General features: G+C 47.5%; 2 protein-coding genes across 2 annotated transcripts in view; both read right to left on the bottom strand.

Moving 5' to 3' along the window:
- Positions 1-2,012: 2,012 nt before the first annotated feature.
- CACNG1 (calcium voltage-gated channel auxiliary subunit gamma 1) lies at positions 2,013-11,148 on the bottom strand. The gene is made up of 4 exons (XM_027749726.2): positions 10,908-11,148; positions 5,141-5,215; positions 2,938-3,075; positions 2,013-2,239 (listed from the first exon to the last, which is right to left on the bottom strand). The coding sequence occupies exons 1-4, from the start codon at positions 11,146-11,148 to the stop codon at positions 2,013-2,015; spliced, it is 681 nt and encodes a 226-aa protein (XP_027605527.1).
- Positions 11,149-15,527: 4,379 nt separating this feature from the next.
- Positions 15,528-23,916, bottom strand: part of CACNG4 (calcium voltage-gated channel auxiliary subunit gamma 4) — a 43,062-nt gene continuing 34,673 nt past the window's right edge. The window contains exons 3-4 of the mRNA XM_027749720.2: positions 20,746-20,886; positions 15,528-19,912 (exon numbers count right to left, since the gene is read on the bottom strand). Of these exons, the coding sequence (XP_027605521.1) occupies positions 19,374-19,912; positions 20,746-20,886 (680 nt within the window). The 3' untranslated portion in view covers positions 15,528-19,373. The remainder of the gene's footprint in view (positions 19,913-20,745; positions 20,887-23,916) is intronic.

Below are 23,916 nucleotides of genomic sequence, written 5' to 3'. Positions count from 1 at the left end.
CTCCCTAGAAACTAGCCTCTCTTTTCCTGAACAATGAAAATGCAAATGAAGAATGTCAGCTCTGTACCCAAAAATAAGATTTCAAAACCATTTAGCATTTCAGAGTGGCTCTGTGACAACTTGAAGACTTGCAGTTGTCTCTCATAATGAGAGACAGGCAGAGCTCCTCAGCTCACACTCACATCTGAGCACCAGTGAATGCTTCATCCCAAAACTTCATAATATATGTGTTATTTGTAGTGCTTTTCAACTTCAAAGAGCTTGAAAAACATTAATGCAACTTCACAAAAGGCTTCTGTTCTCGCTGCCACGCTGCTGATGGGGAGATGGAGACAAGCCTGAGTCTGGCTGGGGCTGCTGGGGCTCAGTGCACCCCAACGGGGTCTGGCTGATGGTGGGGCCCCTCAGGCCAGCACTTAATTGCTGGGGAATTTCTCCAAATGCTTGAACATGTCATGATTTCAGATCTTTTCAACTTGATCAGAGATTTTCTGTTATGAATTCTGTTTTTCTTTAGGATTGGGGACAGCTGAATGTGGAGGGAAGGACGTTTAGTTCCCTTTTCTCCTGATTTTTAAATTACGGGGTGAAAAATGTCCACTGTAAACCTCATACTTTTTCTGACTTGGGGGAGAAAATGCTGAGCAGATTCTGGAAATTGAAGTGTAAAAGAAGAAAAAAAGGAAAAAAAAAAAAAAAAGAAGACGACTGGTGCTGAGGGACCGTGATGATGAAAAGGGCTTGGCTGGAGGGGCTGGGTGAGTGTGTGGGGCTGGAGGACCCCCAGTGCTGCAGGTGGCCAGGCTGGGGGCCCCCCAGTTCTCCCAGTGCTTCAGGCAGCTGTGGCAGAGCCCTGCAGGGGCTCAGCAGCAAACCAGCCCCCTCAGCATCCCCCAGCACTGCCTCGGGTCTGCGCTGCTTCAAGCAGCATCAACTCGATGCACTAGTGAGGTGCTTCCAGGGCTGACTCTCCTGGGTGTTCCAGGCAAAGTCCTTTCCATCTTGGCAGCTGCTTTGAAGGATTTTTCCTGAAATGTAGTTTCAGATACAGTGAGCAAAGCAGGGTATTGTTAAAAAGCCCATTCAGGGGGAACTAATGAGAGCCCCGTGCAAACACCACCCAGAATTACAGTGTCGTTCTGGACCTGGCAGAATTTGATGGGCCAAGTGATTCATCCATCAAAATAATTTTCCAGAAAATCATGCCACTGGAAGATTATGCTTTTTATTAAAGGAAAATATCACTCTTAATGTTTAATACTTCTTGGCTTTGCCGCTGAAGTTTAAGCAGAACAAAAAAAACTCTTTATCTTGTGGGATTTTATGCTTGATTCGAAAGAATGGAACTGCAGGGTGTAAATTTGGAGGGGAAATTTTTATCCTAATGCTACTCAAAGTTCTGTTTTGATTTCATTTCAAATTTTAGCAGTTTAATAGAAGAGTGTAAGGATCTCCAGCTTATTCCAGAGTGATGAACTAACCCTTCTTAGGGAGGGAGAGGAGCACGGCACAAATGGGGACACGGACTCCTCATGGAGCCAGAGTTTCTCAGTGTCTCTCTCTGACCAAGTAATGTATAAAAGCCTGATATCCCTCACAAATCTGCACCCAACCACACCAAACATCTCCCTAGCAAAGCTGTGTTCTCTGTGGCCTGAGCTGTCTCAGCTACATCAGCACGGGGCACCCCAAACTGGCACAGAGCAGAGCCATTCACCCACACCCGGGATGGTGCTGAGTGCTCTTTCTGCTTTCTTCAAAAAAATAAAAAAAAAAAGAAGAAAGAAAAAAGAAAAAAAAAGAGAGAGAGAAAAAAGAAAAGGAGGGGGGAAAAAAGGATAAAATGAGAGGAAAAGAAAAGGAAAGCAATAATTACAATCGAACATGCCTTGGTTCAGTAATGACTCACTTGATGGAGAGCACATTGTAGAGTGGGACCCAGACATTTTAAAAAATACAAATCTTTTCAGAACACTTTCTGGATTTTTTTTTTTTTTCCCGTGCTGGGAGCATCAGTGCTCGGGCTCTGCATCCATGCAGGTCTCCCAGGGGTTCTGGGGGAAGCGGGGCAGGGCGATGAGGAGGAGGGCGATGCCGCAGACGAAGAGCAGGACGAAGGCGGCGCAGGCGCAGGCGAAGGACCAGGAGTAGCTGTACTCGATCCACACGGTCTCCTCGCTGTCGATCATCCTCTTCACCGACTGCCTCATCACCTCCACGGAGATGATGATGCAGAGACCTGAAGGGAGAGAGGAGCAGTGGGTTGAGTAACCAGCTGCCACATTTTTCATCCCTAATTAACCACCTCGTGTGTCGTTCCCATGCAGGAGCTGCAGTGAGAGTCACAGGTGAGTCACTGACTCCAGCGCTGGGAGGAACCAGTGCTCAGAACTGCTGAGAGCTCTGCTCTAACCCAGGTCAGCTGGTGGCTTGGTGAGTGTGATCTTGGATGGGAAACTCGAATTGGAGAAGGAATAATTGCATTCCCTGGGGAGCTTTTCCAGAGGTTGAGTAAGATCTTTATTGAGGTGACAATTTGCACCTCTGTCTTTCCCTCATTGTGGCATGTCAAGGTGTTCCTGGCTCATGTGAAAACACAAGTCTTCATGTGTTCAGGGCACAGCTGTGTGTTTTGGGCCTGGATCAGCCATTTCTTTGGTTTGAGGCTTAACAAATGAGATTGAATATTGTATATCCCTGGTTCAGACTGGGGTTGGCAGTGATTGTGGTAGAAATATCCCTTTTAAAGAGAGTTGGAGAAAACACAGACTGGGCAATGCTCGCTGAGCAGGCTGTTCTCATACCACACAGGGATCGGGAAGGAAATGCCATTTTCAGGGCATTTTTAGAAGTGTCTCCATCCCCCCAGGGTCCATCTTAAGTTTCCCCATGTTGTCCCATGACCCAGGTGCAAGAATGGGAGCTCCCACCCTGTACCTGCAAAGGTGTAGAACATGGATGCTGGTTTCAGCAGATAGTCCCTCTTCTTCCTGAAGGACAAGAGGACGCAGATCGTCCCGATGATCGCGAAGCCAACGCTGAAGATGGCAATGGCTGCAGCTGAAATGCTGTATTCTGCCAAAGGGAAAAAAAACCAACCCACCAAAAATGACACAGTGTGCACATTTTGAGCCATCAGCTGTGCTGACATTGTGGTAGGTCACTCTGAGCAACACAAGGTGGTGAGGTGGCTCTGGTGGATTATTCCCCTCAAGTAAAAACAGGGGCATGTACTGGCCAGGTATCTTTTGAATGTGAAGGGTATACAATCAGAGCAGGAGGGGGAAACACTTCCTGAACACTTGCTGAGGGAGCATGGGGCACTTTTGCTTATCAGCCCACCTGGATGGGGATGATGGAGCACTGGGCTGGAGCTGTTTGGGCTCTGCCACGTGGGTGTTATTGTTAATAAGCCTCACTGGGCTCTGTGGTTCCTTCCATCACCCCACACTCTGCTCTCACAGTAAATAGGCAGCTCTCTGCTATTTCTATTCCCCTGCAGAGCCCTGGTGAGGCCCCGTGAACTGATGCACAGACAGACAGTGCTCCGTGGGCATCCGAAGGGGGGAAGTGTTTGAACAGCACATTTTCACTCTTTTTCCCCTTTAAGAAAATGATTTCCAGCTCTGTGAAAACCCAACTTCTTCAGGGCATGGGATTAAACCCTCCCAAAAAGTCCTGGTTTTTGCTAAGACAGCAAAGCCACACTCTGGACACTTCCCCCAGCTCCAGAAACCTTCAGTGCCCGAATGGAGGGGGAGAATTGCTAATTGAATAATTCGGGCCTTCATTTGCATATTGTATTCGTTTTCAGATTAATTTAATATTTAACACATGTAGCCATGTGTGAACATCACAGTGCCTGATGATATTTGCCTTTCAAGGCATTTAAAAAAAATAATCTCCCAGGCAAAATCATGAAGAGTTTTTTTGCCTGTTCCTAATTAGCTCCCATCCAAACGAGCTGTTTCTGTGAAGGGGAACAGCAAATCACTCTTTGTTCTCACTGTTTTTCATCCCACTGTTTTATTATCATTTCCTTAACGTTTCTCTTTACTCTGTGCTGGAACTGCCTGAAAGAGTTTGTTTCGATGTAAAATCTTAAGCTTTTCCTTTTGCCCCAAAGAAAACATGTTCTTCCTGATTATTTTTTTTTTTCTGAAAAAGAAGTTCTCCTGATATTTTTTTCTGCAATGCTGTGAAGGCATTGGGTGCATTTTTAAGATCAGGTGGCTGGATCTGATAGTACAGGTGAGCAAAAGCAGGCTGCTCTGATATATGCTCGTCTATCCACTTAAATTTCCCAATCTTTCCTGTCTTAGGAAACTCCTTTTTTAGAAAAACCTTTTTCCAGGGTTTCCCACCATTACAATTTCCACTGGAAGCCGAGCAGATTGTTTAGTACATGTAATGTAACCACGGGCTCATATTTTCCACAGTATATGTGTGGAAAGGGGTTTGTCCTCAATGAGAGGGTGAGAAAGAGAGAGGAGCACGTTAGGGGAGCCCTCAAAATATTTGGCCATATCAGGGGCTTACTAAAAATGTGAAATTTGTCTGTGAAGGACTACTTTTCTGTGAACACTGTGTGTGTCTTTGCAGGATCCCTGTTCCTTCTGTCCATCGATCGCTCCTTTTTTTACATGACTCTCATATAAAATCAATATGAAGCATAAAATTCCTAATGGTCTTCAGAGAGCCTCTGCACTTCTTTTCAGGGTCAACACTCTGCTTGGGGTATGATTTATTCATTTAGGGTTTATTAATATCTTCCCCTTCCATGGCAAAGGCTGAGTGTCACGGGTAGTGCCAACGCTGTAAAGTCGTTTTTGTGCTGAAAAGACTCTTTGCAGTTTTCCTGAGTATTGATGTTGTTATATATTTGTGGGACAACTTATGTAAAATCATGTTTATGGGTGTGATCATATATAAAAATAATTCTTTCCAGGAAGCTGGGATTTGACCTTGTGCAGGGCATTTTCCACATTTTTCCCAGCTGATGGTGTCTGATAGAAATTCCTCTGCTGCTTTCAGTGAAACCAGGGCTGAACCTTCATTTTGGGGACCCCTTTCCCTTTCATATTCTGTGGCCTCCACTTCATCCAACACTAGGAAAATACTTTTTTGGAATTATTCTTACCTTTCTGGGTGGTTACTTCAAATATCTCTGAGGTCTCTCCTGGAGTGAAGTGCTTGAAGTAGGAGCAGTTGTGGTCTGAAAGGGAAAAGGAAATTCAATTTTGTGCACTTGGAAGCCTCTGATAAAATGTAGTAAAACTGAATTAGTTTTTTATTGATGCATCAAACTTGCAATGTTTTTGAGCCTTGCTACCCTTGGAGATGCTGAGAAGCTGGAGTTGGATCTGATTTCCTTGGGAGTAGATAAGGACACGGGCATGCCAGGACACCAACTCCAGCTCGGGCCAGGCTGAAGCCCCTCTGATACCTTTTGTGGGCTGCTCCCTCCCTGAGCTTTGCACACTGAATGCTCATCTGTTTAAAATATGAATTACAGATAATTTTTCCCATTCTGTCTTTGGCCAGCACACATTTCTACCTCCCTGTGTTGCTGTGTTTCCTGGGGATGAGACCTGCCGTGCCCACAGCTGGCTGGCAGCTCAGCTCACCTCCCCTCACCACTGCCAGCTCATCCACAGTGGCATCACCCTCCTGTGGTGAGCTTGGAGTGCAAAAAGGGAGGATGAAGTGTCCTCATACACCTTCTCCCTCCTGGCTCTTCCCTCCCCCAGCTCACAGACCCCTGTGGGGCAGTGGGGGGGGTTTGTTGCATGGGGTGGGATGTCACCACCATATCGGGGTCCCAGAGGTGAGGCTGCTGCAATGCAGCAAAGCACGTGGTGTTTTACTAAAATAGGGATGCTGAGGGCCTTTTTTTTTTTTTTTTTGGCTGTCAGTAAAAAAAGAGCACAGTAAAAAAAGACCAAAGCTATCTGAAGCCCAAACAGTTGTCCAGGGAAGGGAAGGCTGCATGAACCAAGGGCAAAGAGGCTCTTGTTCAGTCAGGCTTCACTGAAGTTTGATCCCATCAGGGCAGTCTATTAAGTGAGTTTGATAAGACAGCAGAGGTGGATAGAGGGGACTTTATGAAGTTCCTTTCTCTGGAATTCCCACGAGCACTCTGCCAAATCCAGGGGTGTTACAGGAGGGCTATGAAGTGAACAGGGGTGAAGATTGTGGGACAGGGGGATATGGGAGGAGGGAGGTTGGTGGCTGAGTCTCTCCATGGCCACAGTCCTTGTTCCTCCCCAGCCCAGTGAGGGTCAGCAGTGGAGCAGTGGCACTGCTGCCAGTGGATACACAGGAGACCTTCAGCCTCAGCGGGATGGGAAGGGTCTGCTGAGGACCTGCTGACTCGGAGCTTTGGCAGCAGCAGGGTTGGGGTGGAGGGTGTTCTGGCTATTTATAACTGGTTTAATTGAAGGTTTGGAGGGCTGTGGAGCTGGGAGAGCAGTTGCTTGCCAGGAATTTGGCTGGGAGGGCACAACCGTGGGGACGCGCTGAGCGGCGCCAGCTCTGACTGCTGGAGAGGACACGCTCAGCACCCACCCAGCACCCCCCTGGCACCCCAGGCTGCATGAAACACAGGCAAGCAAGGGGCCTTGGTTAATGCCAGCATCTCATCCATTAAATAATGGTTATCAGGAGTTAGCACCAGCTCCCAGGACAAGCTGGGAGAAAGTCTGCAGGGATGTTGTGGTCCTTTCCTCCAGCACAGGTTGTGGGGGAAGCCTGAGCCAAGTTGGGTGCTGGACCCCACAGGGAGTCCTCTGGGTTTCTGCCTGTGTTCATTTACAGCATGAATTTCCCCAGCAGAAGATCCCAGTGCACTGTATTTTACCTGTTGGTTCTTGTGGTTTTTTTTCTGTCATGTAAATGGCAGATGCTGCAGTTACTGACTCAAGGAGGATTCATTTTCCTTCTCCCAGGAGAAAGGCAATTGCAAAGCAGTGTTTTTGGGCCTGTTAGTGGAAGATTCCTTCGAGACACTCTTATCTACTTAATTTTGTAAGCTGCCTTTTATTTCATCTGCACATCCTCCTTGCTGGCGAGGTTAATGTTTAGCTCTGGCATCTCCTGACCTGTTCTTTATTATCCGTGCAAACGACTGGAGGAAATATATTTGAACTGAGCCCTCTGTGACTGAAATGGCAAACTTTGAGCCCCAAAGCAGTGGTTTTGTGCCTCTGCCGGTGCCTCAGTGGTGGCCAAGTCTGAGCATTGTGCCTGGTGATCCCAGTCTGGGGAGCATTTGGCTCCTGTGCTAAATGGAAAGGAGATGGGATGAAACTGGGGCACTTTATTTTGGGATTGTTTGGTTTTGGCTTTTAATTAGTCCTCTGAAAAGCCTGAACTCCGAGGAGCCCCCAGGCAGTGCAAAGCCCAAAGTGAAGCCATCCAGACATGGTGTGGTGGGGAGCACAGCACAGCTCTGTGTCCATTGCTGGTGAACCAAACCAGCCCAGTCCACCCTCCATCCTCATAAATCATCTTTTGGAGGTGGACTTGTCTGCAGGAAATGAAGCTGCATCTTCTTGGGGCTTGTAGCAAAGCTCTGCCAAGATATGATAAAAGGGGTTATCACAAGAGAGGTTTATTTCTAGGGAAGGTGTTTTTGGAAGATTAGTTTATTGTGGGAAAGTATGACTAGATTGTTTTTGGTGACGTGTATTGTTTCCAGTTTTAAGATGCTTCCATGCTCTGTGGAGCTGGGAATATCCATTTCAACAAGGCTTCCTGTTATTCAGGAGAACTGAGGCACTGCAATGCCTCTCTGGTGCCATCATGAATAAGAGAAAAGCCCATTTGTGTCACACCACATTTGCATAATGGACAGGACTTACACTGGGTTTGATAATGGAAGAAAGCTCTGTGGCAATCTTTGTTTCTCTGCACCCCAAATGCATTATCTCTGCCACGAGGTCACCCCACTGCTCATGGGGACAGTCCAGGGGCTCTGAGGGTTGTAACGTGGTTTATCACACAGTATCCTGCCCCTTCCAGGTCACCCACCCTCACAGCCTTCCTGCTCCCTTCCCTTCAGATCCATCACTCCTGGATGAGTGCAGGGACAAATGGACCAATCTCTCTTTCAACTCCAACCTCTCCTGGATGCACTCATGGATGCAGGGGAAGTGCAATCCCATTGAACTGTGGTTGAACCTTGGGGGAAGAAAGTGTGGAAAGACAATGAGATGTTTGGGCCACGCAGAATTTCAGGTGGCAGCTGTGCCCTGTGAGCATAGGAATGACAGGCTGGAAGGGGGCTGGAGCCCACTTTGCCCTTGTACCTAAAATGGACACAGCATGTGTGGGTTTGTGGCAGGATGGATGGTTAGAAAATCCTGGATTTTAGTGTGAGATTTCCACTTGTGTTAAGTTTGGGAGGCAGGACCTGCTGCAGCAGTTAGAGGAGGTTTTAGAGGGGTGGGGAGGGTCAGGCCTTGGGCTCTGACCTGGCCAACAAGGCCTTTGACAGAGACAGAGTTTTGGAGATGGTATTTCCAAGTAGTTTAATTTCACACCTGTCTTGCAGAGTGAGCCTCTTGTACGGACACGGGAACGAGACAGCCCTGCTGAGAACTCATTTGCTGAGCACTTTGCCTGCACTCAGGTTCCCATATTTACAAGGACCTGTTTAAGCTGTTGAGCAGCCCCTGCTGCTGCCCAGAGCACAGGAGCCCACTTTGCAGGACAGCACAGACCTGGAGTTACGGGCAGTGACACTGAACTCCGTTTACAGCTGGTAATAAAATGCCCCCGTGCCCACCAACCTCAGTTAAAAATGTCTCCGTATTAATCTGAATTTGCCCGGTTTTAACAGCCTGATCTTTTTATTTGTTACAGCAGGATGCTGAACCCTTTTCAATTTGTCAACACCCTCGGAAAGGCGCTGTAAAATTTTAAAGCTCTGCCTAAATCACAGCCCGGCTTTGTGGACTGCGAGCCAAGTCACCCTCCCCACTCTGCGCTGTGCTGAGCTCAAAGCCTAATAAATAACGTTAATCATGCCATCCATTTCCTCCACAGGGAGCGACTGGTAAATGGTTATTAATTCAGTGATAAATTCTGATGCTTCTTTCCCAGTCCTGGCAGTAATGTCTGGTTATGTCTCATGATTTTCAGGAAAAGGAGTGCCCACATCTGCTCTTTCACTGCGCGTTTGTTCATTCACATTTTCTCCGCTGCTGCAGGTTTCCCAACCCTGGTGTTTCCCTGCTGACATCCCTTCCCAGAAGTGTGAAATCAATCTAACACGGGCCGTGTGGCCGCAGCATCGCTCAGCAGCCCGAGCCCCCCCTCCCCTGCTCCGCTCCTCGCCCGAGGAAAACAGGGAGAAAGATATTTATGGGATAATTGAGGTGCGAATTTCACCCTTTGAAACGTGACTGCGGCGCCGAATGCCACCCGAATTCCCAAATATCTTTAGAAGCTGGAGAGCCAGCCCCGGTGTGGGGTGGGCAGCTCAGCCCCTCCACCGTTCCCAGTTATTCTGTGCCTGGCGGAATGCGGCGCTGGGATGTGATTCAACGTCTGTGCGAGCACATGCTGATGTCTGTCAAAGATAGTGGCTGCTTTCCTGTGCCCTGCCTGCGAATCTGCTTTGTGCAGACAGCTGGATATTTATGAGCTTTATATTTGCCCCCCGGTTGTGCAATTTTGCTGTTTATGCACCAATTCCTGTTGTTTTTCCTTTCGTGGGAGCTCTCCGTGCGCGAGGGAAGGCGCTCAGCGAGGGATGTGTTTCTTAGGCACGTAAGTACCTTCGTGAGAGACATTAAGCATATGGATGACACACTCCCAAGTTTGGTTAGAGGCAGATCCACACGCTGAGGCTGAGCTCCTCTCTTCCCAACACGTAATTTGGACCAAAGAGATAAAGAATTGCAGTAATACAGGGAATATACAGTCAGCCCAGGCAGGAAGATTTTTCACAGGAAATTTTCAAATATGTGTTAACATATATTTCATTTCAAGCAGCGAGTCTAACACGAAGGCAATCCTGTTATATTTCTGTGCTGGAAAGCATCCAGTCCCCTATAAGCCTTCTGAAAAAGCAGCGTGGCTCAGTCACGGAGGGAGGGTATTAGTGCAAACGGCGTGAATGTTGCTGACTTGGCAATCAGCAAAAACATAATGAGCTCCTTTAACCATGGGAATGGAACAGCCTTCCTGGAAAGCCGCCGTGCCCGCTGCCCTCCCCATCGGTTGGGCTGGAGGTGCCCGTGGTGGAGACGTGTGTGGGAGCAGGTGCCTCCAGTGAGAGGTGAGGAGGCTCCATAAGTCCTTGAGAAATCGATTCAAACTCAGTTGATGACTTTTTTTTTTTTCTGGAAGTTGGCAAACCAGGCTGCAGGTCCCTGTTCCTCCCTGCCCTGAGGAACGGCCGTTGTTGGAATAGCTCAGAGAGAACTCAATGCCCGCCGTGAACAGGCAGTTCCTCCATGATTATGTGGATCTGGAAATCCTACAGATCCAGCTGTGTTTGGTGGGCCCATAAATCCTCTCTCTTGCCCGCTGCTGTCAGCGTATCTGGGTGCTGCAGGGCCCTTGGCTGGGGTTCAACCAAATTCCCTCCATCCCCATTTCCCTTTTGTGATTTCCACCGTGCCTGATCCTCCTCCCCTTCTCCCCGCTGCTGTCAGGAGACTCAAATATGGTCACAAACAGATGTGCAAGGAAAGCCAGCACACACTGGCAGGAGGGATGGCAATGGGCTGTGTTTGCAGAGCAGCACCAAAACAGCCCCATCCCAAACTAAGGGCCGAGCCCCATCCCGAATGAAGTGCCACAGGACACGGAGCCTGTTTTCCTTCTGCCATGCCCTAAGCAAAGCCTGGCCTGAGTGCCTGGTGCTTTCTCCCATGCACGGGTGGGTGCTCACTTACCTCCTGGCAGGCTGATGGGCCCGCAGCCCTTCTCCTTGGGGCCTTGCTCCTGCACGTAAATCCGCTTTGTGCAGAGCCGCCATAGCCCGAAATGAGCGGCCTCGCAGGTGGCGTTGAACTCCTCCACCTTGGGGCTGAGCACGGCCCAGTGGTCCGACACTACGGCTGCGAAGAGCAGCGAGATGCCCACCAGGATGACGGAGAACGTCAGCCGCACCTTCAGGGGTTTGCTGTCGTCCATCCCGCTCCGGAGCGGCGCTCCCGGCGGAGCGCGGCGGGCGGTTCGAGAGGTCTCCCGAAATCCTGGCACATCTGAGCGTGTTTGGAAATGTCAGCTCCGGGGAGAGCGGGGCGGCCGCAGGCAGCTGCTGGGCTGTGTCAGCCGGTGCCCGGGAGGCTCCTCACGCACAGCTCAGCTTTCGGCCCCATCCCGCCCGGATTGTTTGGGATTCGGATTCCCACGGCCGGGCGCTCAGCACAGCGGCCGCCGCTCAGGGGCTGCGATGTCTTGACTTGCAGCATGCCCAGAAATAGGCATTAATGGGACCATTAACTTTTCAGTGAGGTTATAAAAATATCTGTGTTTATAATAGTGCCGGGCCTGAGCTCAGGCTGATCCTAAACAGTTTAATAGCCCCGGAGCCCTCGTGCTGCACGCCCACGCCTGCGGCTCGCAGTGGCCCCTGCATGGAGCTCGGAGCTGGATGTCCCTCCAGAGCCCAGAACTGCGGCAGAAAATGGCAAAATAAGGCAACTTGTTTATTTTAGCATTGATTTTTGTTATAATTATTTCTGGTTTATTTTTTGTAATAATATTTTTAATTAACCTGAACTATTCTGAGTAGTTGGGGATGTTTTTTTGTAGTCTTTCCTTGGGCTTTTTTTGCCTTTTTTTTTGTTGTTTGTTTGTGGTTTTTTGTTTGTTTGTTTTTTTTGTTTTTTTTTTTTTTTGGGGGGGGGTTGGTGTCTTTTTTTCTTTCCTATTTTTTCTAATGCAAAACCTTGAGTACTCTTTGCTTTCTCACCAGCCAGCTTCCTCTCGATGCCTACTGTAACTCCGGCAGCCACCTAACATGCCCTTTCCTTCTTCCAGAAGTGACTTCCCTGAGTCCAGATTCCTGGGACCAGCTTCTCTCCTTCCCTTTGATACTCCAACTGATTGTAAAGCTAATTTGATGATAATGTCAGTGCAGAGGCCACTGTGGAGGCGACATTACAATTGTGATGTCAAACTGAGGAGGGTGACAGTACCTGAATGTTAAAGAACGGGTAAAAAAATGCCAGTGGAAAGCTGCAAATATCATTGTGTCAAGATAATGTCAGAGCTACTCCAGTCCTGCTTTATTAACACCCCAGTTTGATGTCAAAATAAAGGTGCAGGGGTGTCAGCTCAAATTGATGAGGACAATGTGGAGCAAGGAGTTGAGGTGTGAGGAGAGTGTGGGAAAGGAGGGAAAATAAAGAGTAAGCCAAAAAATGTTGATCCAAAATAACTGTAATTGAAATATGGCTTAAAAGGGGCTAATGTTACTCTGCTTGATGTGTGACAGGGCTGACTCAGACACCCCTGGGGAGCAGGGGACATGTCTGAACCCGAGATGGCATCTGGTGACCCATTCCTCATGGGAATGTGGGAACCACGGGGAGGATTGAAGGTGTGTGGTGCAAAATTGGAGGGGAAGGGGACAGGGACCAGGGAGGACAGAGGGGACATGGAGCAAGGCGGGGACCAGAGACCACAGGCACATCCATGCTGGGGCTGGCAGAGATATGAGAGGATTACATTTAAACCAGAACCAAGAGTTCTCATGAAACAGAGAAACCTAAAGGGAGCAGGCTTTAAACCAGCAAAGGAATGCATTAAAGATGTGATGCCTTTTCCTTTGAAGAAGGCTCTTGTTAAATTTCACTAGACATCAGTCGGCCTCGGGAGCTGCATCCCCACTTCGCTTCCTTGATTCTCCAAACTCCACAGGTGGAACAGAGGGAAGTGAAGGTGTGTTTGCAAATGTGGGCACAAAGTGAGGTTCTGGTTGCTGAGGAAGCAAGTGCTAATGATCCTGCTTTAGACTAATTACAACCTACAAGGACAGGAGGGTGGGAACTCATTAATTTCTTCGCTGGTGTTGGTCTCTGTGTCTCTTCCAGTGTTGGCAAGAATCATGCTTTTTGTTCTCATTTAGGTCTTTCAATCTGGATAAGTTCTACGGTTTTGGTTTTGTTTTGAGTTTCCTAATTTCCAGGAAATGACTAAGGTGAAATCAGAAGGGAAAAATTCATCCTTCCTTCCTGATGAGTGGAGCTGGGAGTGTGAATGAACTTTGATGAGCCCCAGCATGAGGAACAGTGGCTTTCCTGGGCACTAAAAGCTCACACTGCTGCAGCTGAGGTCAGATATTGTCCCCATCCCTCAAAAAACGACCTAGAGCTGACAATCCATGGGAAAAAAAGTGTTTTGTGGGTTATTGCTCCCCATGGGCTCTGTGGGTTAGCTACATCAGCTGATGCAGCCCCATTGTGAGGACGCTGCTGTTGCCTCCTCCCAGCACAGGCTCCGTGTATTTTTGGGGGCTTCTGGCAGGTTTTTGGTGATCAACCCCCTGGATGAGAGCCAAAAGACTCTTCTGCCCTTGGGCTGAGCCTCTGTCCCCAACCTGGGAACTTCTGCCCTAGTGTGGAGGTGAAGTTGCCTTCCCTGGGGCTTCAGGGGCTCCATGGGGCAGGTGGGCACCTGACAAATGCAGCAGCAAAAGGATTTCTGGAGGAGAAAAGGACACAGTCTCCCTCTGTCAGGTGGCAAGTATTCACATTTAAAAATCAATATCACATGAAATATAAACAGACTATTAATGAGGACCTGCTGGGAAGCAGAAGGGTTGTAATTAGTTGCACTTTAGCAGCGGTGAGTGAGGGACATGATTCTCTTTCTCTACTGGAGAAAATGCCAAAGGAGGTGCCTGAAGCCCAACTATGTGTTGTGTTTTCCCTGGCAGAGGTGGTGGCTTGGCTCTGCTCCCCAGCACTTGCAGTCTGTGGTTCCCTGCTGGCAGAATGATGTTCTGCAGAAGACCCTTCGCAGGTGAGAATAACCCAGAGAGGGGGAGCCGGCAGCTAGTCTGCTCCCAGCTCAAATGCGAGTTCAGCAAACAGCTTTTTTCCAATAGGAAAATATTTGGGCTCCTCAGCCTGCATTGCCCCAGTGGGGTGAGACCACCGGGATCATCATGGGCTCTGCGTGGCCAATACTCGGCAACGGCACCAACAGCACCCTCTAAAAGCTCCCTGATTCTGGGGCTGAAATCCTGCCAGCTCTGAAGGCAACAGCAAAATGTGTGAGTGCGTGTTTTGGTCGGGTATTTTATTTTTTAACAGACCCCCACCCTGCTGTTCGCAGCCCAGTCTCTTCCCTACGGGGCACAGGCAGGGCTGGTCAACCCGTGTGACTGATCCAAGCTCCCTTCTCCCAAAATACCGCCGCCGTGCCGGGTGTGCCGTTCTGGGAAGCGATCCCCTGGCTCTGGGGAAGGGCGGCAGCGGGGCTGTAAGCTGAGCCCGGTTGCAGACAGGTGCAGAGCCTCTCCATTCCCTTTTATTTTCAGCACCGCCCATGTCTGTTACTTTTCTCATTCCAAGGTAATGCCACATCCTCCTCGCTGGACTCTTTTTCCAAAGCTTTAAGGACTCTGTCTTTACTTCCCCCCACCCCAAACACCGCTTTTTGATACAGCCCCGTTCACAGCAGGGCAGCCTCAGCTCCTGGGGTCACCACTTACCCATGGACTTGCTCAACAATGTGGGAAAAGCCTTTATTTGTTTCAGTCCAGGGGAACCAGCTTTGGGCTCGAGCTTTAAAGGGCTTCTCTGCCGTGTGTCAGAGGCATTTGAAAAGATGAATCCCCTGCCTCCCTCCAGACGTGCCAATTCATCACACGGCCGGGAGAGGCGGATGGAGACACACGGGCAGTCTTCATCTTTAGAGACAGTCTGGAGGCTGAGGAGCTGGGAGGTAAAGTTAAAAGAAGGATTTGAAGAAGAAATATTGCCTGTATATACAGGGACGGCTCGGGATGTCTGGGAGCAGGGAGAGGCTGCTGAACTGCTGCCCTGTGTTCTGCACCACTCGTCTCACCAGGATTTTGGGGTGGTGATCAGAGCAAGGCTGTGGGAGCTTCAGCATGTGGGGTCAGGCTTCCTTCAGGCAAAATGGGCAAGGTCAGGGGAAAGGAGGATGCTTGGAGGTGAGTTCATATGAAACCTCAAAAGCTGAAAGAAAGCACAGGCTCAGGGTGAGCACCTCAGAGGACACCAGGTTGTTTTTCTCAATGGTGGTTTGCAGTGGCTTCTGGCCACCACACCAGGCTCAAAATGGGAACTGAAGCTGGAAACTAGAAAGTCTTTCTTAGTTCCCAACCCAACTAACTGGAAATATTGTGAGGATAGCTTATCTTGGAGATTCTGTGGGACCACAAGAATAGTTCTATCTCCTCCCATATATTGGCTTCCAGTAACATGAGCAGCTGCAATCAAACAGGGAGAAACGTGAAAACATAAACACAGAAATCTCAGCTCAGAGAATCTGGAAATTAAAAATCTATATACCTTTCTCCACACAAACCCAGATACATTTAAAATGGTTTATTTAAAAAGTAAGGATTAAGTACATTATACATGGTTGTGATTATACCAGTAGAACTGAAGCACAGTGGAAATAACACTTTAGAACTGCAGACAGAAATGTAGCCTCAAGGGACGTGATATATTAGCCCTTGTGGATATGTGATCCATACAGAGAGAAAAGGAAATAGAAAAATAGTTTACTGTTAGATGTCTGGGCAGCTGAAGTGATTTCTCTTTTTACTCCTATTGTGGATGAGAAACGAGGAAGAGAGAGAACTGATGATACACCTGAAACTTTGTTTCCTGGAAAATCAAATCTGATCCAATAGCATTTTTTATTTTTTTTTGGTTCTACTGTTACAGTATGTTATATACCAGAAAACTGATTATCGTTAACGATATGGTTCTGTGATATCTACAGGCCTTGCTGAGAAATGGGGCTCATTTTTCTGATGCTGTCCAGGGAAACCAGAGAGATGTGGAAGAACAGATGGTTTTTTTTAAACTATCACTGAGTGGTTTCAAAGTCTGAGCACAATCTAACTGTTCAGATAGATCAACCATGGAGCGAGATTGTTCATGGGCAGGAATGCTGCAGATTTTTCAGTTTTGTCGGAATCAAAGTTTTCCACAGGGAAGGACTGATTATTTGAGGATTTTTTTTTTTTTTTAACTGGGAATGTCAAGTGAAAAGTTTTTTTTTTTTTTTTTTGCTTTGGTTGAACAATTTACTGCACTGCAACTGTGTGAGTTTTCAATGGCAGCCCCCGTCCTCCCGCAGGACAAAAGCTCTGGTCCCTGTTACCTCCACTTCTGTGCCTTTGTTCCCTGTCCAGACCCCGTATCCCATGAGCATCCCATGATCCCCGCTCCAGCTCCATTTTTCCAAGGTGCCTGCTGGAGAAGGAGCAGATGCTCCGGCTCGGACCGAGACAGGCCATCACACTGGGGGAGCTGCTGAGAGCAGCCCTGCCCTGGGGGAGGAGGCTCTGCCAAAGAGCAACACCCCAAAAACCCTCAGCAAGACTTTTTTTTTTTTTTGCCAACGTGGTATAAAAACACTTCACGTGCCTCTGCAGGTCTGACCTGGGCTGAAGGAAAACCTTGGACTTTGGCTGGAATCTGATGGTTTGAAGCACATTCACTGGAGAAGGACGATTAAAAGAACAAAACCAACGCGCAGAGCAAACCTCACACTGTCAACTTCCAGTTCAAGGTACATGAGTTTAGAGAAACAGCCTATATCTAACTCCTGGTTTTAAAGGGAATGGTTTTATTCTTAATTACAGTAAACACGGATGAGGACTTAGTTCTAACTATTAGTTTATTAACACAGTGGGAAACAAATAGTTCTGGGAAATTGCACTTGAAAAATACATCGACTATAATTAGATGTAAATTAATTAGCACTTAGTATGACACACTAATGAGACAGAAGGTTGGTTTTTTTTCATTGCAAACTTCTACTTCTATCATAGCTAATCAAAGTATTTTAATATTACGAAGTCTCAAAAAGTAGGAAATAATTTATTGTCTGAAAGCATAAAGATTCTTGTAAAAAAAACCTTTCATCAAGAACTTTAATAATTTTAGAACTCTTTAATGTTGTCCTAGCCGAAAAGTAGGTAAAAAAGTTTTCTTGTCTGCCTCTGTTTGAATTTTTTTTTTTTTTAAAAAGCTTGTGTAACATCTTTCTCCATAGTGTGTTGATACAGAAAGTAGCACAACATTTTCTACTTTTAAATCGTTCCCATCGCTCCGTTCGCTTTAGCTCTCAGAGTTCAGAGGTTCGATAAAAGGATCCCAGCAGAGTTTTAACCTGAATGGAAACTCTTAATGAGCAGGGATGAAGGCTCCAACCCACCTCTGCCAAAATAACGATGTGGCTCTGCCAGGCTGAGGGCCCAGCAGAGCTCAACAGCGACTAGGGGAAGACTTTAGCTCAGAATTGAGAATTGTGTCTTGGTTCCTGCAAGGAGAGAGGCTTAAGCAGGGTTTATCTGGGGAGGGGGGGGAGAGGGGATTTAACTTGCTTTTTGGGATGTTAAGGCAGCTTCTCCGGGATTTCCCTGGAGGACTTGGTTCCACTAGCTGAAAGCCTTGAATCCAAACCACCACCGAGTCACGGCCATCGCGGGATAAATTAAGACTAAAGAGGCTTTAACAGTTTGGCTGAGATCTCCCACCATCAGTGAGCCAAGCTTTCCAAATCATGATTTTTTTTTTCCCTTGTCACCACTTCTCTAGTCTTCTGGGTAAAGATGGTGGGCATATTCAAAGGAATCTCCGGGAATTAGATGCTCCTCTCTCACTGCATCTAATTCATCTGAGGGGAATCGGGCACCTCATTCTCATATGGCTTGGTCGAGTGGTCACTAAAATCAGCATGAGTACTATTAAATTAAATTACCTTTGAGTCAGGCCCTCGAGCTTTGAGATCCAAGCCTAAGTGTAAAAAATGAAAGCAGGAATTTATAAGAAGAAGAAGAAGAAAAAAAAAATATTTCAGACTCTTTTAGAAACATACAGAAGCAAAGGGTACAAATTAGTTCCCTCCTTACGTGATGCATAGAGTTTGCAGTGGGCTCTCTGCACGTAAGTAGATGCATCATTACAAAATAAATTAAATCAGGTCGAACCACCATTTCCATCTAAAAGCAACTATACCTTGCACCATGCGGCACTTATTCATAATAAAAAGAGTTTAATAAATATCTCATAAACGGTGACTATTTTTTTTTTTTTTTTTTGTTCTGGTTTTTTTTTTTTTAAAAATACAAAGTTGCCATCTGCTCTGCCGACGCTCCGCTCCCGTCGCTGCAGGAAGGTTTGCTAGTTTAGCTCCTCGTTTTTTTTTTTTCCCGACGTTGCTTAGAGATCTCAGTTCCCAGTAGCGTTAGTGTTGCACTTGTGAAAGCAGTAAGGAAATCAGGAATGCAGTCGCAGGGAACCGGCCACCCCGGCTCAGCTCTGCTCCTCGCCCTCGCTGGGAGTGTCTCTGGGGGCTCCTGACAGGCAGCACTCAGCACCTCGCCGGATCAGGCACTAGGGCTCGTCGAGATGAGGAATTCAAGTTTTCTAAACGTTAGGCAAGAAATGATATTGGCAAATATGCTCAAGTCCCACCTGCTTTAATCTTTTCCCTTGTCCAGGTGTCTCAAGACGCACCCAACCCTCTTCTCCTCGACCTGCATCGCCCCAAGGGATTCCTCACACCCAGAAACGGGGGACTCCCTCACCACCCCATCAGGGAGTCCACGCTGCTCAGTACGTGGGTGCTCTATGGTTTCAGTGGCACAGGTCAGTTTTAGAAAGTGTTGCCTTCAAAAATATTTTTTTTTCTGTTTTTGTTTTTGTTTTGTTTGTTTTTTTTTTTTTGAAAGAGGCAAAGTTTACGCTGTGTCAAAGGAAAGTGGCTCACTTGATGAGTAGTTCATATTCATCCTTGGGCTTGATTATAAATTATATTTGCAAGTTTGCATTAAGGGATCTCAATATTAGAAAAAAAAAAAAAAAGTCGTACAACAATTTTTCTGTAATCCTTTAAAACACACTGGTGGCCAGTCCTTTGCAGTTTCTCCAAGACTGTGTACACACTACAAAAGTGCAGGGACATGAACTGCCTTCATCTCGTGACACCAAGAACGGAAAGAAACAAACTCCAAATAGCTTCAAAAAAAGCTACGAGCGTGTAACATCTTTATGCTGGTCCAGAGGATCTCCACTTGCTACCTCAACACATGCCACAATTAAAGAGGTGAGAGGGTATTTTAACATCGCTCCTTCTCTCATGACAGATCCCTTCTGTTCTGATATTTCTTCAAAAAAAGCGCGAGGGAGGAAGGTGCTTCAAACAGGCGTCGTCCTCCTGTTGACCATGTTGACGTGGAGTCCTTCCTTAAATTCCTTCTGAAGGAAGTTGTGGACCTGCAGAAAGCTGGCTTCCTGGTCTGCGTTGTAGCTGGCAGCCGTTGTGACCTTCAAAGGCTCTCTGGAGAGGGTGTACATGGAAATCTCGTTCATGGGGATGGTGCTCGCTATCTTCATGCCAACCGGGGAAATGTCTCTGGACGGAGAAGGCTCCGTAGATCGAGAGCTGGATCTGGACCTCCTCCTCCTGTACCTGTAGCTTGGCATCCTGGCATAAGGAGAACTGGAGGAAGTCTTAAGGAATTCCCTCTTGGTCTTAAACCTCAGCTCTTTGTTCTTCTCGATATAAATGTTCACAGCCAGAACACCTATGGTTTCGGCCACAATAAAAGACAAGGCTCCAAAATAAAAAGACCAACCATAGTTGTAATGGTTCTTTTTGTCCTCATCTCGCTTGTCACTTGGGTCACCTGCGTTGCTTGATATGTAGACAATGATCCCTATGATATTACTTAGCCCTAGAGAAAGAAAAACATAAATCAGTGGTTATGTGGCCGGGAAGCTGAAATTCAAGCCATGTTACTTTCTGCACCTGAACGGTTCAAAGATTGCAACCGGGAAATTTATTACATTTATTGACTCTTTAATTTGTCTCAAGGTTCCATTTATTCTTGAAAAACAAACAATGGATCCACGTCTGGTACATTCGCACGGATGCCAAAATATTCAGCCGGATTTTTTTCCCCACCTCTTCACTTCCACAGCGGGAAAGAAGCAGCATATGGGAGCTCACTAATATTGTTAGTGGGATTCTAACATTCAGAATAATGATAAAAATACATTTTGAGCTCAGGGCTACGGCTGTTCACCTTGATCAAGATAAGTTCTCTTCCACCTTGCTGAATTTTCATCTAAATGCAGCATGTTTAATCCAGGCTTCAGGGAAAGCTATTAACAATGGGGCTGACTCTCTCAGATGTTTCTAGGGTGAAAAACAGGCTCACCTATCAGAGGTGAATGTTTTCTGCCACCATATTAAAAATAAGGAAAAGGCCTTAGGTGGAAGAGGTGTCTGATTCATCTAATGTTTAATACATTTTAAATAGTGTAAAACATGCTTGTTACTGATTTTCACTTCCTTTTCCAGGAAAACTAAAGGCTTTTCTAGAATATACTTGTTTTAGGGCTTCAAGAAGATAATTGTGTCTGAAGAAATTTGCCTGGTGTGATGTTGTTAATGCCCTCAATCCAGGAAAGGGGTGCCAGGGAAAGAATTGCCAATGAGCTTTTCCAGTCTTTTTCAGCTGCAAAAGGCGGCGCTTCTTAAGGACTCAGTTTAAGGAGAACATACCTGCTGCAACAAAGAGAATCCCAGCGCTGAGAATAATGTTGTTTTTGCTGTTGTAAATCCTTCCTGCTCCGACACAGAGTCCTCCCAGCAACAGCAAAATTGTGCTTAGGATGGGGAACACGCTGGAGGCGCGGACGATGCCTGGAGGGAGACGGGTAGAAAAGCAAGACGGACAGTAATCATTTCAGGAGCCTCCTCGGGTGCAAGTGTGGAGATTAGAGTTTCAAAGTCCCTGGCTTTTCAGAGAATCATTAAGAAGAATGATATAGAATCACAGAACTGTTCAGGTTCAAAAAGGCCTTTAAGGTCATCAAGTCCAACCGTCAACCCAGACCTCCGCCGTGTTCACCGCTAAACCACGTCCTCAGGTGCCACAGCCACACATTTTTTGAACACTTCCAGGGATGGTGACTCCACCACTTCCCTGGGCAACTGTTCCAATGCTTCACAATCCTTTCAGTGAAGAAATTTTCCCTAATACCTAATTTTCTTTTTCTGGAATTGTTACTGATTCTGCATTTCTGAGCATGTTTTTGGGAGCCAAGACCTTGGGTAGGTGACCAGGCTCTCAACTGAGTAGCTTCAATCTTTTGAGCTTTCTCCTAGGAAGTCCAGCCTTATCAACATTATCTGATGCCATCATGTGCAGAATATTTCTGGCAAAGCATGAGGTAAGTGACAGTAAGACCCAGCATCATGCAGGGAGCAGCTGTGAAAAATTCATGAGCTGGCTATGAACCCTACGAGGTTTGGGACGGCTGGAGCAGACGGATCTGTTCCTTGCTACATGTGCAAGGTGAGCAAATCACAGCTTTTGAAGCCAGCAGCATCCATGTTGCCAGCAAGCACAGCTAATAACCCCTTTTTCTTTTGTTGGATATTAAGGACATTGCAACCTTTCAGATTTCTAAGGAAGAAATTCTAACAAGTGTGTCTTAGATGTTCGTGTTTAGTTTTCTGACAGCAAAGTAGAGTCATTTAAAATTCTGTATGCTTCAGTCCATTCACCAGCATGGGCTATAAAATCCCCCCCAAAAATATTAGAACACCACTTCAAGCCAGCTTTCAAAGTCGGGTCACAACCAGACTGAGCAGCAATCGACAGGGAAGCGGCAGGGAGGGAACAAAAGGGCTGAGAAAAAATAAACAAGCATGAGAAGAGGGATGTCTGTATTGTAAAAAGCAAAGGGGCAGAAGCTGGCAGGGGTTCCTGAAAGGCAGAGTGAGGAACTGAGTTGTATTATTGTTGTAGAGAAAGGATTTTTTTTTTTTTTTGAAGAAGGGGAGATAAGGTGCTGTGGAAAACAGGATCACCCAAAAGCTGGGAACTGTGGAAAAGTGAATGCATGGAGGGGAGTCCTGGCAAGGCGAGGGGTGCCAGGGTGTGGGGATGCCCAAGGCGAGTGAGAGTCAGAGTTTGCTGTCACAGGGGCATGGAAACCCCAGAGCAGACTGGGAGGACACGGGCACCCCAAGGCTGAGTGCTGGGAGAGGAGAAAACGCCATCTGGACATCTCCTCTGCTGCGGTGCCGTGAGCGCCGCAGCCTCTCCGGGTGCCATCCCTGGCTGACACGCACAGAGAGCGGCGCCCATTTCTCGAGGAGAAATGGCCAGATGTTACAGCTGATGCCTTCTCATTTTACTGTGGATGGCCATGGCATTCTCGACTCAGTGAACGCTCCCTGATGATTCCCCTGGTAACTGGTGGCACAGCTCCCACTGACGGCAGAGGGGCAGTGCTGGTGTTTGCTCCCTGTGCTCTGTCCAGTCCCGGAGCCCCCGCCACGGCCCAGCCCTCCCAAGGACAGTGAGAACACAAACCCAAGAAGACAGGCCCTGCCTGGGAAGATCCTGCCTGTATCGATCTGCAACAGCGAGAAAAGTCCATCCCTCCCCAGCGTGGCAGCGTCGCCGCACGTGTCCCTCACAGAGGGGGCATTTTCTGACGGGATCTGAACCCCATTCAGGCGGGGGCATTGCTATTCAGGCAGCGTCTCACAAGGACTGGCACATCCAAGTGACGTGGCTCTAAGGTCTCTGGTCAAAGCCTGTCGAGAGGTGAGAACCCCTTCTCCTGTCCTGCCTGCACCCCCACGCAGCTGGTACAAAGCAACAGCACTTTGGCTTCTGGGTCAGTTTTTAGAATCAATAATTAGAAAAAGATTCACAGTCAGTCTCTGCTGCTGGACATTAAGGCACCCCAAATCACTGCCTCTTAGTGCCCTGGCTGAAGGCAGCACTGGCTCAAAATCCGTGGCCCACTCTTTCTGGATGTTATTTCCTATATTTGATGGCCATGCTGTTTATAATGAATTCGATTACATCAAAGAGCTCTCCTAAAATTCTTCACTGATATCATTGGAAGGAACTTGCCAGACATGCCAGATATAAAGGCTGGGTTGTTCTACTCGTAGCAATAATCTCCAGAGATAATTCTTCCATAGTAGGTAATTAATCTGAAGAGAAACAAAACACACAGTGTTCTCTTCCTGTAAAACTCTCCAGTATATTTTTTCCTACAATGTGTACTTTCAGCTCGGAAATTTCAAAGGAAGCTCATAGGTACCATGTAGAATTTACATATGTCTCCTGATACTGGTAATAAAATGACAGCACATCAAAAAACATTAAGGCAATCTGGTTTTTGCTTTCTCCCTTGCCTTTTCCCCCCCCTTGTTTACCGTCCTGTCTGTTTGCATTGGCCGCTGTGCACGGCTATGTGTGGTGACACCTCCTTCGGTGGAGCCGCTGCTCCTCCCCACGGGCTGCGAGCCCAGGCCTCTGCTCGGGCTTTTCATCTCCTCTGAGAGGCTTGGAAAAGGGGATGCTGTGGCACTCAGGGAAAAAGGGCATGAAAGTGTAGAGATGCGCCTGAAATGGGGTGCCCAGTGCCCCTCCTCGCAGCAGGAGAGCCCTGACATCCCCCGGGATGAGAATGGCTGAAACCTCCCTCCTGCAAAGGGAGAGGTGCATGTGCTTTCTGTGCTGCTGGATGGGAGCAGCTTGGTTTCTGTGTGCCCAAAAAAACGTGGGAGAGGAGGGAAGCAGGAGAGGAGGGAGGCAGGAGAGGGGGGGAAGCCGGAGCACACATGTGCTGCTGGGCGATGCGGTGGCAGCCCGGGGACTGCACTCTGTGGTACATCTGCCACTCACTGGGGCTCTGCACAGCC

The sequence above is a fragment of the Pipra filicauda genome, unplaced genomic scaffold (genome assembly GCF_003945595.2).
Source record: "Pipra filicauda isolate LSUMZ 115617 unplaced genomic scaffold, ASM394559v2 scaffold80_size11013439_pilon, whole genome shotgun sequence".
Taxonomy (NCBI): domain Eukaryota; kingdom Metazoa; phylum Chordata; class Aves; order Passeriformes; family Pipridae; genus Pipra; species Pipra filicauda.
The sequence above is the reverse complement of the archived record's forward strand: the minus strand, read 5'-3'. Positions and strand labels throughout refer to the sequence as shown.

Coding starts and splice junctions, on each gene's coding strand:
- CACNG1 (XM_027749726.2), bottom strand. CDS start 11,148: ATGGACGACAGCAAACCCCTGAAGGTGCGGCTGACGTTCTCCGTCATC. Junction 5,216..10,907: donor GCCCATCAGCCTGCCAGGAG/GTAAGTGAGCAC, acceptor TTTCCCTTTCAG/ACCACAACTGCTCCTACTTC. Junction 3,076..5,140: donor TGAAGTAACCACCCAGAAAG/GTAAGAATAATT, acceptor TCCCTTTGGCAG/AATACAGCATTTCAGCTGCA.